General features: G+C 43.7%; 1 protein-coding gene across 5 annotated transcripts in view; it reads right to left on the reverse strand.

Moving 5' to 3' along the window:
- OSBPL5 (oxysterol binding protein like 5) overlaps nt 1-19,347 on the reverse strand; it is a 183,192-nt gene that overhangs the window by 60,813 nt on the left and 103,032 nt on the right. For all 5 annotated transcript variants that reach the window (XM_074585747.1, XM_074585743.1, XM_074585745.1 and 2 more), the window contains exon 2: nt 4,213-4,369. In XM_074585747.1, coding sequence (XP_074441848.1) covers nt 4,213-4,369 — 157 coding nt within the window. The remainder of the gene's footprint in view (nt 1-4,212; nt 4,370-19,347) is intronic.

Raw genomic sequence — 19,347 nt, forward strand, 5'->3', positions numbered from 1 at the left:
TGGACCATCCTGCTTACAGGGTATTATGAAAAATGGGAGCACGCAACTGTTCACTCTCACCGTATCATTTACAAGAATTCATAAGATATGTTTATGAAGCAGCATATACTGGTTTCTTACGCCAAACATGCTAAGCCTATTAGCACTTGTGAGGGAAATGCTGTTTTTTTGGAGTAGAGCTATCTTTGCTGTCTGTCTCACATAGTCTTGCTTGCAGCCATGCGGAGGGTGAGCGCCAGCCCTTGTCTGGAAAGCAAACTTCATTGAAACCATGTGCAAGTTTCTTAAACACCCGCACACAAAGCTAAGTGCACAGAAACCCCAAAAGCGAGAGTCTCACCCAGAGCAAAACAGACATAACTGCCTTGAGAAAATAAATAGAAAACCACATAAAAAACATAAAAGGAGCTTAATATTAACTGCCTATAGAAGCTGAAGTTCTTATCTCCATGATCAAGAAAACGTAATGCCCACAACCAAAATAGAGTTGCATCTCTCCTGACTTAAAAGTGCCGGCTACTAGCAGGGCATGCAAAGAAAGGTCCTCCACAAAGTAGCCCAAAAGTTTTGCACCAAATAGCGAAAAATATTTCAGAAAGGGAATCAATGGTGCTTAGGGAACCAGCCGTCACCACATCAAGAAACACTCCACCTTTGCAGTTACAGAGCTGAATTACTGATACCTTCTTTTATCCCATTACTGTCATGCATAGGAAAACCAAGTATTTTCATCCCTTCCAGAAGAGTAGCTATTCTTTTTCTTTGGTTTTCTGCCAGGCATCAATCCTAGAGGTGCATTTGCCTTTCCCCTTTGTAAAGAATGATACAGCAAGCATGACTGATCAATGGCAACATGAAGAAAAATAACTGGGTTATTGAGGAATTAATGATTAGCTCCACCCAGCATGAACTATTATTTTATAGGCTTTCTGATAAAGCATCTGAGTAACTACAAGAGGAAATACAGGCTCTGATGTGTGGCAAACTATTGCGAATAAAATCCGTTACTGCTGTAAATATCAGCCACACAGCTCGATGTGTACACCCGACTTAAATTTAGTTCCATGTATCTATCACAGTGAAATTCGCATATTCATGAAAGTGCACCTCTGAGGATGCAGATAGGCTAATCTAAATTTTTATTTAAAGCCACTGTGCGATCTCACAGCCTAGTCAAAAAGAGAGATTCTCTAGAAGTTCTTTTAGCTACTCTCCCAATAAACTTCCCACCCTCTGAAAGAGAAAAGAGAGATTCTCTCCCCTTATTGCTACATGAAAGAAAGACATGGGTAAGGAACATGAATTCATGTCTTTCTGGTTTGTGAACTTTCTATAAAGAGGAAATGTCTTCCTCAAATGTCTTTTAGTTACCATAATCATTAGTATTTTTGTATGCAAGCAAGAGGCAAAAAGTTCAAAGTGTTATTTCAGATAGTGCCCTCTGCATTTCCCATATGTTTCTTTTAAAAAAAATCCTCTTGCAGAACTGAATCTCCATAGTGTATCTTGCCTGAGGTGTAAAGTCTGTCACTCCCTTCTCACTGAACTATTTACTTGCACACCTTCATTGTTGGAGAGCTAATCCTAGGTGTTGGTGCTGTGAGACCATCAGCTCCAGCCACCTCACAACCCACCAAATTTCTGGCAGGAAACCACTGGGCTTTGCTGCCTGCGCTGCCCACAGCACCCACCCAACACGATCAGCCCAGTGCCCTCATAAGAACCACCTGCTGGGGTCAGGCAGCAAAACACAGAACACTGGAAAAGCCTCAAGAATGGAAAGTTAATGTAAAACAACAGAGAAAAATGGGTGACAGAGAAATATTGGTTGCAGCTTATAGATGTAGACCTATAGCTTATCTATGGTGATAGCAGCATCCTTCAGAGGGAGGGAAGAAGGTGGGGGTAAGCGCACAAGGCTCAGAGGAAAATGAGGCAGAAGCAGCAGCCAAGGAGTGAAAGGAGAGCCTGCCACGGGAAATGGCAACTGAACGTGAAGAATGACAGTTACTTGTTAGGGAAAACATGAGGAAAACAAAGAGACAAAGCAGCTCTGTGGGGACCAGACTGAGAGAGTCGGGGTTGTTCAGCCTGGAGAAGAGAAGGCTCTGGGGAGACCTTATAGTGGCCTTCCAGTACCTGAAGGGGGCCTATAAGAAAGCTGGGGAGGGTCTGTTTGCAAGGGCATGTAGCGATAGGACAAGGGGGAATGGTTTTAAACTAGAGCAGGGCAGGTTTAGATTAGATATTAGGAAGAAGTTCTTTACAATGAGGGTGGTGAAACACTGGAACAGGTTGCCCAGAGAGGTGGTGGAGGCCCCATCCCTGGAGACATTCAAGGCCAGGCTTGATGAGGCTCTGAGCAACCTGATCTAGTTGAAGATGTCCCTGCTTACTGCAGGGGGGCTGGACTAGATGACCTTTAAAGGTCCCTTCCAACCCAACACATTCTATGATTCTATGATATGAAAGGAGTAAAAAAAAGTAAGGATAGACAGAAACCCAGACTCTCTGCAAGAAATCCCCTGACTGAAGCAGTAACATCTGTTTGTTTAAAAGGGATATTCTCTCCTTTACAAACTCTCTGGCCTATGCTCTCTCTTTGCATTACAGAGGGCGACCGCTGTTGCTGATGCCAGTGCTGGAGGTTACTTGGGAGAACTGCACAGCAGAACAAAAGCTCCAGCGTGGCTCGAGGCACTTGTTCTGCTGAGCCCAGCAAAGGCTGTTTGGTCCAACTGACAGCAGGGATGGAAGAGAGACAAGGTGATGGGAGAATGTGAGGAAGCGAAAAACTCTTCCAGCTACCTCCTCCACAGTGAAACCCTCAACTTTCCTTGGTTTCTGAAGGATTACAGCACTGAAATACCTCTATGAGGAAGTCAGTAACTTTTTTAACACTAAAAATGTTGGTAAGAACTGAAGAATGGGCAAATCTTGAGCTATGGCTCTCCATCTCCCCGAAAGAAGGGGAAGTGACTAGAGCCTGAAAAATCAGCCTTTCAGCTCCCAAGGATAGCAGAAGTGAAACAGCTATTTACTTACCACACATTTGTACGGACTGTACTTATGGGCAGATAGCTGTTCAGAAGTCCCTACAGGTCTAAAATGTATGAGATTTTAGGTGCCCCAATTCAAGTTGTTTTCAATTTGACTAGAAAAAGGTTGTTGAAGCTTCGCGCAACTTCAGTGACAGCCAGAGTTAGTCAGCACTGCTGAAAATATGGTCCCCGTTGCCTTGAAGCAGACACCCACAAATAGAAATACCTGCGAAATCAGAGGCCCTTGAAACCTTTGCACTTAAAGACAATTAGCTCAGGAAACCCAGACCTGGTTTTGCTACACCTGCAAAGCCCAGAGAGTCTGCCAGGTGTTACATATATATGAACACTGAAACCTTTTGACAGACGCTGTGTTCTTTCTCTAGATATCAGTGTTTTGAGAGCTCACGAAGGTGCTGTGGGGTTTGATTATTTAGCACTGACATGGCAGCTGCAAATGACAGCTCTACAAACTTGTGACTGTTCCCTGCAGCACTTGTTTACAGACTGGAACGGAAGTATTGTTTGCAGACTGCAATCAAGGAAAGACTTGAATGTTTACTGTGAGCAACAAATTCTGAAACAATAAAATGAGCTCTATTTCCTTCAAAAAGGGTGCTAGGAAATTCAAAGCAAAAAAGACGTAAGAGAACGCTTAAAGCCAATCTGCCACTCACGGCAACCTGTCAAGATTCCTAGTACTTGTAGTGCTTGTAGATATTTACAGAACATTAACCACAGAAAGTCTGCTCTTGTGATATTTATCCTGGGCTCTAAATCCGAACAGGGAAACCTGCCATTAAACGTCTGCAAATGGGACCAGTAAATCTTAAACAAGTCCAACACTTAGGGTGAAACACATAAAGCGCCTCAAAGTGGAAGCACCTGAAAATAGTAGTCACTTTTGAAATGTGAGGCTATGCAGTGTTCAAAAGGTTACAAACCCCAACTCTGGTGCCCTCTGTTCTCACTCAACACCACGGCAATGAAAGACAATAGTATCATGAAAGCAGCACTGTCTGGAATCCAGTAATACCTGTGCTGCAATAGCTTCTCTCTCTCTTTCACGTTAACTTGTTTCTGTTTGTTTCCTGGCAGCCTGCTAAAATACCTACTTGCAGTCAAGCACCTGAGCCATGCTACTTTCTGCACTGACGCATCAGAAACCAACCTGGGCTGAGTGGGTAGATGTCATTGTCGGCCCCAAAGAACAGATTGCGTGTCAGCTTGCGAGGATCAACCTTCTGAGGGGTGGACGAGGCCGGACAAAGGGAGAACCTGCGACGAAGAAAGTTCTCCTCCTTCATGGCATGAGCTGTGGGGGTTTTCTGAAAAAGAAAGATAGAAATAACAGTTCATTTCGTGACACAGGAAATCAAAGTTTCACACCCAGATGACTTTGCTGCTTCAAAGACACCTAATCCTATGTAGTGTGCCAGATCTTTTTATAGAACGCTAGAAGGCTATGCAGAAAAAGAAAGTTATATTAGTTTGAAGCTACAATTACTGATTTGCTGACTCTCAGTATTTGCAAACTGCAGGGAAGCAGGACAGTGCTCTTGGTGAATCCAGGCGGTATAACACCCTCCTACCTACAAAGATCTATCTAGGACAATAGCTACTTACTGGGTCTATCCACTGCACAGCAGCTAAAATTCACTTTTTTTTTTTAATGTTTTTTTTCATAAATGTAACTCCATTGGTGTCAGCAGAGTTACACCATCTCTGCAAAAATTAACATTTAATCTGAGCTGTACGGAAGGAGACCAGCTGCACTGGCTGCAGAGAGCAGACAGCGGAGATAATGCCACTGTCACTCCTGCCCTTATTTCCAATTACAGCACATACAAATAATTTCAGTTTTCTTTAAAATGGCATTTAGATCAGCTTTGCAGTTTGATCAATAAGATAAACCTTGCTGCTCTGTGAGGGTAAAGGATAGCATTTGTCTCCCCAGAAGCCTCCCTGCATCCCCGTACAAGAGCCTGGTGGTACTGTGCTCTTTACCACCACTTGGCTAACACATTAGACTATCCTGGCTAGAATTAAGGGTTTCTTTCATACTCATCCAACAAGCAGTTCTTTCTTACCCATTACAAACAGACATTATGACTGTCTCTTTCCTGAGTTACAAGCTTTGTTCTCTCTCCATGTGCAGCCAGAGGCAGGGTTCTTGCTAGCAGTAGGAAGCATTAACCCAGCCTTTGAGTGGGCATCACAGAGCACGAGGTCCGCTGCTTCTCCAGGGGACAGTTACTGTGGTAAGAAAACCCCTTTAGGATGGTACACGTTTCCTGAAAAGAGCCTCCAAGCTTTCCCATCTCTTTTAGGCTACTGGGAAAGCAAAGGGGAAAAAGTTGCCCAGAGTCACAGTGCAGTTCGGGAGGGCAGGACCAGCATGTATATAAGGTCACCTGTGTGGCACTAGGTGGGAAATGAGCTGATTAAGAGCTAGAACATCCTGCCTTGCCCTTCCCGCTCCCACTGCTACCCCAGTGCTTGCGCTGGCCCAAATGCCCCAATTTAATGGAGAACCCTCAGTGGCCTCTTGGAGTTCAGCCTTCATAGCTGAGACACCACACAGGGGGATGCCACAAACGTGTCCCATTGTGAGAAACTCCCCTCCTGGGTTTTATCTGAGTTCTGTCCCTCTACTCCCCCCCCTAATCCCCGTAGAAGGCAATTCCAATGTTTCAGGTTTTGCATTTTTTTAAATTTATTTGCACAGCAGGCAGCATCAACTTTATAAATTAACGGTGATTTACAAGGCGAGAGAATCTGCTCCTTCTTTCCCGCAAGAGATGGCCTCAGTGCCCAAGAGCTTAATTTGAATTAAACCAGTCTGGACTCCAACAATGAGCACGGGTTACCACTTTGAGCAGCAGGTCTTTCTGAACCCAGGTCACCATGCTGGGATGGGTGAGCCATCAGATATGAGGGTCTGTAACATCCAAAAAGGGGCTAACGGATGGCAGCTGGGGTTAGCCTGAAAATGGGACTCCCCTAGGCCACACAACTGCAATTTGAAGGGGATGCATGTCCCCTGCTGGGCCCGCATCATCCACAGAGGATGAATTCAGGTCTGTGCAATACTCTGAGGACACAATATTCCCTAAAAGTCCTACATGTTATCATGTCACACCCTCTGTGAAGTGTCTGTAAGGCACTACAGATTCAGCAGCAGCATTTCACCATAACCACTTCACACAACTCTCGATGAAAGGCTTTGCATTTGAACGCCAGGACACCACGCGCTGGACGGGGCTGCCAGGGACTGACCCCTCACACAGCACCTCACACGGGGTTGTGTTTCAGGCCGATGATGTGTGATGACAAGCCAGGTGAAATGAAGTGGCTGCAGCGCTTTCCACTCGCCACTGCCCTGTCTCCTGTCAGTTCAACTGCTCAGCAAAACCACCCTGCAAACATACGTCCAGGCTCAAAAAGTCCCCAGGTTCCCATTGCAGCCAACAGCATCTCTGAAGCAGCAGGTAACTTGGCTACCTAACATTTGGCAATACATATAACCCTTTTTTTTTGCATAGATACTCTCAGTTGCACACAGCTGGATGGGGAGAAGATGCAAAATTAAAGCTAACTTTAAAAAAAAAAGAAAAGAGAGAGAGGACAAAATGCAGCTAGTTACGTGTCTGAAAGCAAAATACTTAAAAATAATCCAGGTCTAAATAGCTGGGCTTGGAATGCTAACACTGAGCTATTTTCTGCCCTTGTTCCCAGAAAGGCCATCTCAACTCTCCGCCTCTGGAACTGCTCGTAAGCGGCTCAGAGGAAAAGCAGATCTGTGAGGTACTCTCCCCGAAAAGTAGCGATCCAGTGAGGCCAAGCAGACGGTGCAGGAAGGCATTCAGAAATCCCAGGTCCATCCAGAGGAAAGCAGGCTGGGGAACAAGTTCCAAAGACAAAACATCCGTCCATCCAGCTCCTATGCCCTGCTCTCATGGTAGAGACTCTTCTTGACGGGGTAACAAGAAGGCTGCATTTGGCATCATTTTGTCTCAGCAGTACCACGAGTCACAACAGTGGAGAACTGCCAGCCAGCTCACACTGATATTGGTGGCAAAACCCCTCCAGACACCAGAGCAAGAGCAGGCTGTATACCAGGTCAGACATCCCAGAACACAATTTCTTTCAAGTGCTGCTATATTTACGAAGCAGAGAGACTGATGCTCTAATGTTTCCCTCCCCTTATTTCACACTATTCAATCATGGGATAATTGACAGAATTATGGTGCTGATGCTCTCTCATTCCCACACTTATTTAAGCCACGGGTTTGACAGCAAGAAATCTGGATACCTGGTTCAACTGGGAAAAGCCACTAGGCAATAACAAAGGAACAGACTTCTCTCAAGTCCATAATTTGCTTTGGCTCTTCTCTTACATATCTTAATACAAACTTGTGTCAGCAGCTCATCGCTTTTTGACCACAAAGATCAATTTCAGTAAGTTCCTCTTAACTGGGTCCTTTTTTGTCAGAAGACCTCCTGCGACCAAAGCTCCCCAAGAAGCAGCAGTGGCGATGTGTCTGTCTGACACACACACACAACTATGCAAAATGCCCTGTCACCAACATCCCGGTCTGGTTTTCAAACATCTAACATTTTCATACATCTAACATTGTATTGCTCCAGCCCACGGGCGCAGATCCTTCCTACATTTGACTCTCATCCAGGCTCTTATGCTGTCCACATTTTCACAGGCTTTACTCCAACTAGAAGCAGACAGCAGCAGAGCCTCTTGTTCAGTGCGCTATATTGTGTGCACGCACTTCAACTTGTTTTTCCTTTATTTTGGGTAAAAGACAAGAATTGTTGGCCTGCAGTTCATTCCCTGAGATTGCACCATTTTAAGATTACCATGACATTTTTTCAGAGAAAGGCTGAGACGGACAGACTCAGCCTATGTGATTTTACCTCATTATGCAGTGCAAAGTGCAGCACAAAATCACAGAAAAAGGACTTTTTTTTGTATTTTGGGTTTTTTTTATACATCAGACACTTTTTTCCTTGGTGAGAGAAAATGTAGTTCACACTATTAAAATTGTAAAATACACCTGAAATATTTGGCTTGGTTTCTGAAGGACATCTCTGTGTGTGTCTGCATCTGTATCTATCCTGTTTTACCCTCCCGCCCTCCCAATACGTTTTTTACCATTGGCAAAAATCAAGGAAATCTGACAGGTGTTATAAAACTTGAAAACATTAGCTTCTTAAAAGTTACATGAAAATCAATGGCTAAAGAAAGGAGGGAAACTGTATCATTGTCCTCTGAATATGAACACATCTATTACCAAGCATAAGTGAATGCAACATAAACGACAAATCCATAAGAAAATGAGGCTTCTTTAGGTCACTTGCTCAGAGAGCTACTTGTTGCATCTGTCCATAAGGGTCTGCCTGCCCAAGGTGGCTTCAAATTACATAAAGCTCATGAGAGCTGTAGGGGATGTTGAACAGTAGATGCAAGGGGCAGTTTTCCAAAGGGATGTAAAAGGATGGTGGGAGGTGTGTTCAGTGTTTTTCACAACAGCGTTCTCTAGACACTTAAATAATCCAGCCTCTGCCCAGAATCACCTGTGCAAGACAGGAGGGTGTAAAGCGTTCCAAGCATATAGCCTTGTACTAAATCTACTTTTACACTATTAATGCGTGATTATCTAGAAAACATGTAAAAATTCACTGGTGATGAAGTATCTGGTAAGAAATAAGCAAACATAGAAAATACACCTCTAGACAGGAGTGCTTTTGAGTCTCAAATCTTGCATGGCTGATTTGAGGACAACATTGTTGTTCCAAAACCCAAACCTACTTCTAAATCAGTATTGTGGAGGTTGCTTCAGGATATGGCAGATGCTTCACAGAAACCAGTTCTTCAGGGGGTCAGGGAATAGAGAGAAGGTAAAACTCAAAACTGGGCCAGAACTGCAGAAGGCCAAAAATTGTCATTATGTTACCAAACTACTTCCATAACGCAAGGCAACAAATTTCACCCACTGCTCCTGCGTTTCCTCCAAATCTGGCAGATGAGATGGAGAATTGCCTAAGAAAGACACTATGTCTTGATTTGAAGACATCAACTGATGCAGAATCCATAAGCTCTCTTAGGAAACTAACCTCATTGTGAAAAATCTGCACTTCAGCTCTTGCATGAATTTATCTGGGTGTTAGCTCTTGGTAGATTAAAGCACCCTGAAGTTTGCAGCTCAGGTCATTTCTGGCCTTCTGTTCTGTGCTCTTGATCATAAAAATGAAGGAAAAGTAATACAGAGAGTATTGACAGAGCCACTAAACACGGTATTTTTCAGGATTGCCCCTTTTATGTTGACAGGTCTCTAAGCAGTAATGGGCTATTAAATGCGGGCTGTTCGCTGGAGCTTAAATGGGAATAAATAATTCAGCAGCAAGAAATAAACTTTTTGCTATCCCTGTCTTTGAGACCACTTTATCTTTTTTAAAAATGAAAAATATAGCAGATGAAAAGTCTGTGTCAAACCCCCATGAAACACAGGAAAATGAAAGCCGTGAATTTAACAGGGTGCAATTGCCTAAGGGGACATTCACTCCCAGGTGGCTCCAGGAACAGCCAACGAAAGAGCAATGGGACAAGAATAAAAGTTATTTTATCAGCAAGCCTTGTGGCTGTCTTTAAAGCAAATGGGAACTGCCAGTGCTCTCCTCTTCTGGCACCAGACCCGTTTTGGGTGAAGGCAGTGACTAATACATTTACAGATGATCAGTGTTGGTGCAGAGATGCCTTTCGCAAGCTGCTCTGCATTTTGAGCCTTTTGTGCTTTCTGGGAAGATAGTGGCAGCTTTCAGAATCAGGCCCGAGGCTTTTGGGGATGGAATTTTCCTGGATCCATCTTCAGATTTTCTAAGTTCCTGATATATAATTGCTACACAGCTAAACACTGTGCTGACATTATGCTGCCCCTACTCTCTGCAAACTGGTGGTTAGGTTGGTTTGCTTACTCTCATTTCCAGCATTTTAAAATAGATTGGAAATATGCACATCTCTATAAATAGTTAATTAGGGGTTTCATATAGTCAAGATGGCTGTGCTAGCTTGAGGGGGGGGAGGGGGGAGGCACTCTTAATTTATTCAAGGCTTGTTTCAAACAACGTTTTCTTTTTCTGGTCACTAAGTATTTCCCAGAAATCAAATTAAACCATATTTTATATTCACAGCAGTCATTCACTCCAGAATCTGCATCAATAAGGAAAATTAAAGCTAAAGGTACTGACATTTCCTGATTCGATTAACCCTGAGGAGGTAAAAATTTCATGAATGAAAAGAGAAGGCAAATTGTTAGCAGATACATTTCTAGCAATTACAGTCCTAAGTATTCACAAGGAAAAGCAGCAGCACAGACCCTCAACAAGTGTAAGTTATTCGTTCAGTGGTGCACTGGTGATTTACAGCAGCTGACGAACTACAATCAGTTCAGAAAGCCTGTGAAATCTGTTTCTGGAAGCTATTCCTGAAACACTTATTTATAAGATAGGTAATTGGACAGCCGGCCCCCTTCCAACAGTTAAATACAACCTGATACAGTGAAAAGAGACTGTACGGGCAATTTTTTTCTCTACCCAATCCATGGTTTTTGCTTAGGGATTTGGCAAAACACACTTATTACAGCTGACACTGAATGTTTTGGGCTGTCATGCTGTTAGCTGAAGCACTGAAGCTTCACCATAAGTGTCAGCTATTCCCCAGAATTATTTGGGTCAGCTATTTCTCTGTGTTGCTGTCAAGGGGACCTTTCCTCTCCAATGGTGCTCCCCGGCATGTTCCTCCGAGACCATGTGTTGTTCTGCTGGATGCCAAACCAGCCCCAGCAGCTTGATGGAGCTCCCCCTGCTCTTTCAATCCCTCATGTGCTCCAGGTGAATACACTGAAATGCCGGTACTGCAGGAGTGCTCTGATTTTAAGGACTACCACACCCTCTGCTGCTTGCCATATTACTCAGCTTGACAGTCAGTCCAGGGTGGAAAATAAAATAACACAGGTTGCTGAAGACACCCATCTGCAACAAAGGAACCAAGTTACAGAAAGCTAAAGCTACCGACAACTTTAAGATTATATGCAAGAGGAAGGACTTCGCTTCTTCAGGAAGCTCAGGAGTGTGGCTAGCTCACCCCTACAACCTAACTCGAAGCTCACATGCCCTGCAGAGTCCTTAAAGCTGCCTCTCTCGTGCTGTTCTTGTGGAAGATGCCTACCACAGCCAACCTCTAACAATCTACTCTTGCTCCCTCCGAGAACAGAAGAACAACCTCTTTCTATCGCCTCCTGCTTCTCTGCCTGCCTTTTCCTGCACCGGGCAGTGAAAATTATGTTGTGATCAGGAGAAAAAACTATTTCCTCCCTTAATTCTCTGTAAGATGTCTTGATTAATGTTTCCTTTGTATACTCCAGAACATTTGCAGCTTTAGGCACACCAGCATTTACACGCATAATCGTCTCACAACTAATCTGTCTCTACAGTAAGCATTATGTACAAAGACCACAAACAGAGCAACTACAGGCAAAACCAGGCACTGAAAGCCCACACTGAGAAAAAACCATCTCAGATAATTTGTTTTGGGGAGCCCTATTTAATTTGGGACTAAGAAATTTGAAGGTGGGGTCACAAAGGGCAAAATATTTTTATTTGACAAGTAGGAAAATGTCATCTTCAGAATCACCTCCAGTTTGGATAAACATCTCCTGTGAGCAAACACCAGCCCATCACTAAAACCATGTTGTGTTTGGGAAAGGGATCACTGCAACCTTACAGCTTAGAAATGGGTATTGCAGTAAGTATTAAATACACAATCCTCGTCAGTTTTTGTCTTAAAACACTTGCAATTCACTCTGTAAACATTATGCTAGAGATTTCTTCTGACTAAGACTATTGAGTGGGTCATTGAAATGAATGCTTAATGATTTTTACATCCACCTTCTCTGCCCTTTAAACTGTAAATTAATTGTTATGCAGAAGGCTATTAATTTAACAAAGCATATTAAATTTCCCACTAGCACTGAGGGGCTTCTCCTGACTTAGCAATTTCACTGGTCTTTCCCCTTGCTAACTATAGAGAACATGTCTCACTTGCTGTAATTACAACCAGTACATCAACATTAATTATTTCCCCAGTAAGGGCAGGTGCGTGCAGAATTGAAGGTTTTACCCACACTACCAGAAGGATGAGAAAGCCCCCAGCACTCAGTGAAAGACAGGAGCGAGCACCTTTCCTGCAAACCTTTCTCTTAGTCCCTCACTTTATTTTCAGTAAACCATACTTTGCATAATCTCCTTTAGGCCCCAGTTTCTGAAGGCATCTCAACTGAATAAAGCTCACGCAAAGGTATTTTCTTGAAGCACCAATCTATGCAGGAAGGTAAGGTGCTTGCTTTGAATCCTCTTCAGCCCTTTAATCCCGTGTTCTAATATAGTCAACTGAACGCAACCAAAAGGTAAATCACAGCTGTTAGGCATACATCAAGCATTTGAATGCTTATCCATCTTACTGAATTTTTATTTGAAGTTTACCATTATTTGTTACTGATATCTCTAGTCTGCATTCTTTTAAGCAGGAAAACAAAGCCAAAATTCAGATTAGCAAGGATTCCCCACCAAAACACAATGTGCAACCAAGCACATGTGCAACATAAAGGAAGAAACGTGCCATCACAGGTAACAATTGATCTCCTGATACAGTTTCGTAACACACTAGCCAAGAAATTCCAGTAAGGATCCACTTTGTAACAAATTCAGGAACCAGATTTGTGCCTCTAAATTTCTGTTTATCTAGAAATATTTATATACTTCTTTAAATTAAAGTTTTGTAGAGATGACATGAGGACTCACGTGGCTATCACAGCTGCTTCTTGTCAGTGAACTCAAGAGGTTGTTGGAGATATATTCACATCAAAATTAAGTTACAAGAGCAACTCAGGCACACATACATCAATTACCTTTGAGCTAGCTAGCTGGAGCAGGGCTAACAGCATGGCCACAGTAGTAAGGCATGCAAGGCAGGCTACAAATACTATCATCTGAGAAATCAGGCGAGAACCACATGGCCAGATCATTCTGAAATCCGTGCTGATGCCTGCTACTGAGCAAGCTTGTCTTCAGGTAAGCAGAAATAAGCCACCATCACACCTCACTTGCAATACAGATGACCCTTAAATCCCTGCTGCCTGTGCTGGAAGTGTGGGCACAGTTCCTGGCCAGCCTGCGGCAGTTTGGCAGCTCATGCCCGAGCCAAAAGGCAACGCTCCTTTTGACTTCCACGTGTGTGAGGCTCAGGCACAGAGACACAGTATGAGGTTAGGAACTAAAACACAGTGTTAAAAGCTTTGTGCTAGTTAGGGAAATAAGCACTCAGTTATGAATTTCAATATGAATAGTATTAGGTAAGAAGATTGGACATATGACTCAAAAAAGTCCACCTGAAAAGTAGATTTGAAGTGCTCTGCTTCCTTTATATTGCTGTTATTAATATTGATAGCTCATCCACTAGTGACAGCTTTTGTTTGAGGCACACTGTGAACACGTCTCCAAGCCTGAGCATTTCTGGGAGCAGGTCTCTGAGTCCCATGAACAGCATTAAGGAGTTGCATAATTGTAAACCATGTCCACCTTTGACACATTGAGCTTTCCAGTAATTATCCATAACTCAGCGCACTTGGGGAACGGATATCCCACAGCCCCCATGCCCTGAAGTTTTTATGCACGCTAATTGTTAGTAATACCCTTTGTTGACCTCCTATACAATCCTTTTAAATTGTAGCTGACTACCTAAAAGAATAGCTTTTTAATAATTCAGTTTTTTTAGTGGTACCTTAGGGACTATAGACTCCAGGCTGCAGTAAGGGTTGCCCTGATGGAGTCACCATGACTGGCCTTGGAAAGAAGGAGCCTGAGCCCTCATGGCACCTGCCATCCCCACAAGAGGGCTCCGATAAGCATGGTCCTTTGCAGGATGAGAGGATTTGGGATAGGCCCAGGCTGGTGGGGGAAATATGGTATCAGGTACACAGAAACACAAATGAGAAATTCACTTAATTGCTTTAGCTAAAGCTCTCAGAGATCTAAAGCCATGACAAGAGGACATCGCTTTGGACAGGTGTGCAGTTACGTCATTCGCAAGCAGGCCACATCTTCAAGGTCAGTTCTCGCCTTGATATTTTTCTTTAAAAAGAACATATTAAAGAGCAACATTACAGCCTCATACTGCTATCTAAATCACATAATGAGATCATATTCCCTTTTAATGGAAGGATCCTACTTCAAGTTTTAATGACATTTAAAAAAAAACCCAGACTACTGCAAGCCTCACATAGAAAGCCTGATGGCTTTCTATGACATCCACCTCTGCCTTTATATAATTAAATCTGGAAAAGATTGTGCCTTGGGGCTACACTCCCACCACACAATTATGAGGAAATACCAAGCTAATTTTAAGACCTGTTTTCATGCCTGATAGTGTCCTCCTGACATTATTCTCTTGTTTGTGAAATATTGCCCCCTTGTAACAAAGTAAAACAAAACCAGACTTACATATCAAGTCCCGTTGAGGCATTTTCAGACTCGGGCTCAAAAGGGAACTTTTCAACACGGCAGTAAGGCAAGGGTAATGGTAGGAAAGGATGTTTACAAGTCAATTTAGCAAGAAAACAAGGGCTGTTCAATTTCACAAAGATGTCCCAGAATCAGTTCCAGATTACTGATGTCATGAGCATCCACCCTCCCAAACATGTGCTCACAAAGAATGAAATGGACAATTCTAAATGCCAAGAATTTTAGACAAGTATATTTCTACCTTCACCTCCTGTATAAGCACCAACTATATTTCCACCCGATGTCTTTGATGCCAAGCCCACTAAATTATAGCCAACTTGGCTCATCTGCTTATGAAGCACAACTAAGTGATGGAGAAATGACCACAGCCCATGGCACGGTGTTCCAATCATGCTGAATTTTCTGCTCAACTTCTTGTCAGATTCAAATGGGCTCTGTAAACCTCAGGGGCCTTCACGAGGAGGGCTAAATAAACAAGACCAAATAAATTTTAAGGAAGTGCATCTATTTTTGAAAAGATCCTTATATGCCCCTGTTTAGCTTTTCAGGCTTTTGGGCACGGTACTATACCAAGACCTGCTGTACAGTGGTTTAAATTTAGCATCCACCTATACTTCCTCTGATACAGACACTCTCCCTGAAATTCTACAGGAAATTAAGATACTGTGTATTTTTACATAAACTTCACTGTTTCTCAGAGACGAGAGCATCAAGCTCTTCCTTCAACAATAGTTGAAAGATGGCACTGCAGTTATTTCGGTCCTAGATTTTTAATTAAAAATCTCTGTGGGAGGAAGGAAACTAGACAACCCACAAAGAGCATTTAGGGTGGAATTTATGCTGTGCCAAATGAGCCCAAAGGACTCAAACCGTGCACAGGCTGATGCAGCACGCACAATGAAGCCCACTCTCAGCCTCACTTCTCGAGCTGAAAACCTTTCTGGACCTACCTCGCTCTTTCCTTCTCTCACAGTTTGTCCATGACTTAGCTGGTGAAAACAAGCAGACAGGATAAACTCTTTGCACCAGCGCTTTCCTTTGGCTGAGCTTTAGGCATGCAGGTGAAAGAACACACCCACATCATACAAATTTAACCGTGCATTTGTCTTTGCTGATCTCCTCCTACCTGTTCAAATAATACTATCTCAATGTTTTTGCTTGTGACTACTCTGGTACTTATACAACTGTCCCACTACCAGATGCCTCTGTGTGCCGGGCATAAGCCAGACAGAAACTCTTTGTGTGAGCTATCAGCCATAAGTTAAGCCCTGGAGAATCCCAGCAAGAAAGCAGTTATGATGGAGTGTGTGTTTTGCCTCTGAATTCATTTCAATGAAAAAGAAAGGTCCCCAAGTGACTTAAAAGTGCTTTGTTGCGATTGCAAGCTTCCTTTTTAAGACCATCTAATACATTTCAGTGGTAATTAGTTGGAAACACCTGATACCAAAGACCTGAGTCACCTTTCTCTCATATTGCTTTTATACTGAAATAGTACCGATGGTGACAGTGAAATTCCTCTTTGCTGATGCAAGTGCAAGCCAAGGCAGGACCCAGCTCCCGATCTTGTGGGCAACAAACCTCACAGTACAGCTCTTGACAAAAGACAGCAAATCCGAAAGCCATGGAATTCAGAAAGAGGACTCTTCTCATCACTTTAAAGCTAACCTATACTGACACCGGCTTTTTTGTCACTGAATGGAAAGATCCAAGCAAAAAAACCCAAAGTGAAACAAAACAGTACTGCTTCGCTACAAACTCTCCTTGCTACAAGCACTGACAACTGGAAATACAAAGCGGGGGTCAAAAGCACTCCTGCCTGGATGGAGGAGAGTGCAAAGGAAGGATATGGAGAACAAGGGGCACCTGCAGACCCCCATCTATAGATTTATGGATCACACTGACCTTCAACAACTCCATGTCTGAAGTATAAAGGTGGCTTTAAACAAACAAACAAAAATCCCAGCTTCCCACACAAACATGAGCTGAGGCCTGGCATAGAAGGAAGATCAGGTCCTCAGCGTCCAGACTGGCCCTGGCTGAAAGGAAGCCAAACACAATGCAGCCGATTCACAGCATTTTCTTTATCGCAGCGCTAAGAGCAGCCAGACAATGCTTTCCAATACAGACCACAGCAATTTATCACAGAGAGACAGGAGTTAGCAGGAAACACTCCCATTATCTCTGCTTCGAAAAGGAAGCAGCGAGGAGAATGGCTAAAAGGTGACAGACAGATTTTATGAGGCTGGACTTCAGCCCCGCTCAGGGCTGACCAGCTCATCTTTTCCATATCAGAAAAAAAGTGATAGCCTTCAGCTGTGTGGGTCTTACAAAACAGGAGTTAGAGCTGCTGCACTATGACTTTTCAAGAGAAACAAACCAAGACAAATGAAAATATTTCAATAGCAACTGTGCTGCGTCAGATCCCCAGCCTGTGTAAATCAGGGAAGTTTTGTGGCCCCCTTACCAGGGTGATGGTGACTTACAGCAGCGAGCACAGGGCTGGGCATCCAACAGGTAGAAGAGAGGCAATCTCAGAGAGACCTGCAATGCCGTAAGGAGGCGGCAGAGGAGAATGAGAGCCCATGGTGCTTTCTGGCAACTACTTGGTCTGTATTACAAAAGTAGGCTTCAAAGTGGTTGCTGCCTACAAGCTCCAAACACAGACGAGTTTATAAACACAAGAGCCCAGATGGAAAAGATTTGAAAGGTTTGGGAGGGTAACAAGGGAAGGAATAAACAAATATCTCTGAAATGAAGTAAGGAAGCACTTAAAATGGCAGAAGGCTAGATGGTCTGTACAGACTTCGTGGTGCCTCTGAAAGGTACAAAACCTTTAACATCCCCTGGCTGTGTGTACATACCAAATTCCCCTACAGGGCATAAGCACAGACTGTTTTTACCAGCTGCCAGTAATAAATACTATTGCCCAACCATTAGCAATCAGTTGGCACAGTAACCAAAAGTGTTAGGAGCTGTACAAACATGTAATAAATAATTGCCCCGCCTAAAAAAGCATATTGGGTTTCTAACCATTTCAAGCAGTGCTTGGACCCAAATATATTTGCTGAAGAGCAACAGATCACACCAGCTACTGTCTGAGTGAGGCAGGGAAAACTAAAGAGCCTAACATTTTAAAGTCTTCCCCTTGATCAGGTCAGCTCATTCAGTGTCTTTCCCAGCAAAATTAATCTGCTGCTGCAGTCATCTCTTCATCTTTAGGGAAATGTATAAATACAGATATTAATGACTTCTCTCCTGTGCAGCTCACAACGCACCACCACAGACATCAGTGATGCAATTGCTGTAAGGATGACAGGGTATTTTATAATGAACATTTTCATATCAGGTTAAAAGTGGAGGTGACGAGACCATAAAAAGGAGCTTTTCAACACCGCTCACCAATGGATTCTGCGGATTCCTGTGGGAGCGGGGCTGAGCTGATACTGCTTCTGTCTGTTGATCTCACATAAACTGTCCTGATTGCAAGCCTCACTACTAAGAACTGCAGGCAAGGACCTGTCTGATGCCTCTGCCTCTCCTTCCATGGCTGCCAATGTTGCTGGACCCTTTCAGGAGAAAGATCAGCGGTTGACAGCCTGTAGCTCCCACCCGATGCAAACAGAGCAGGCATGAGTCAGCCCAGGGAGAGAAGTAATCTAAACCAGCAAAACGACTGCCACAGATCACTTTTCTCCTAGAAAGAAGCAGCAAAGACCAGGGCGAGCTGGATGCTAGGCTGCGTTACAGCCCAACTGCAGATTTGTCCGAGGTCAGCTGCTTGCTCTTGACGAACGTATGCCAGTTCTACCGACTGCTGCCTGCCCGTGCCACCCCAACAGCCCCAGCAGCACCCAACCGCAGCCCCTGCCACAGGCAAAAGCCCCAGCTCGCTCAGGGGAGCGACTTCAGCCACCATTGTCGGAGTCACAGGAGTCAATGAGCTTGTGGAAAAAAACAGCAAAGTTTTCCTCCTTGCTCTACAAAACAAGCTACTTGCAGGTCGGAAACCTGTTTCCAAAGCAGCGCTCAGTCTGGACATAATGAAGCCAAGAAACGCAGCACTGAAATGGCACTCACAATAAGCAAAGGTGGGAATTAAATGAGATGGAGGTGACACTAAGTCACAGGAGGCAACTATTAGGTTCTGTGAACATTTATTTCCCTCAACAGCCTGGCAAGGTAACTGTGCCAACAAGCAGCACAATAAAGCATGCTCCTCCCAGCAAAGCTTTGCAGTCCCCTAACAGCATCGGCTTCTCCTCCCCACAGACTCCTTCACTTCACGACCACCTGCCTTAAAATAACCTCTTATCTTGCAGAAGAAAAGGGTCATATGGGTTTATTTACTCTGTGGTAGAAGAAAACCAAGACGTTTTAGTTTGGTCCCATGTTTCCAGATGCCTGTCAGTCATGTGCAATTAAGGCAGTTCCTCCCCAGAAGCCCCTAGCCTGGTGGTGGCACTGCTTTCCCCCAATTACTCTGAGTAGGAAGTGCTTAAATAGATTTCTCTTTTGCCTGCAAACACTAAGGGTCTTTCCTACATGGCTCTCACTACAAGGCACATACCCATCATCTAGATTAGCAGCAGTACTGGGAAAAAGTCAATAAACCATGATATTTGGGATTATAGTGTATGATCGGAACTTTTTAAAGTTTCTCTCTGTACCTGTTGCCCATTGATCTCCAGGCTGCCGTGCCCTGCCAATTACTGAA

The sequence above is a fragment of the Larus michahellis genome, chromosome 4, assembly GCF_964199755.1.
Source record: "Larus michahellis chromosome 4, bLarMic1.1, whole genome shotgun sequence".
Taxonomy (NCBI): Eukaryota; Metazoa; Chordata; class Aves; order Charadriiformes; family Laridae; genus Larus; species Larus michahellis.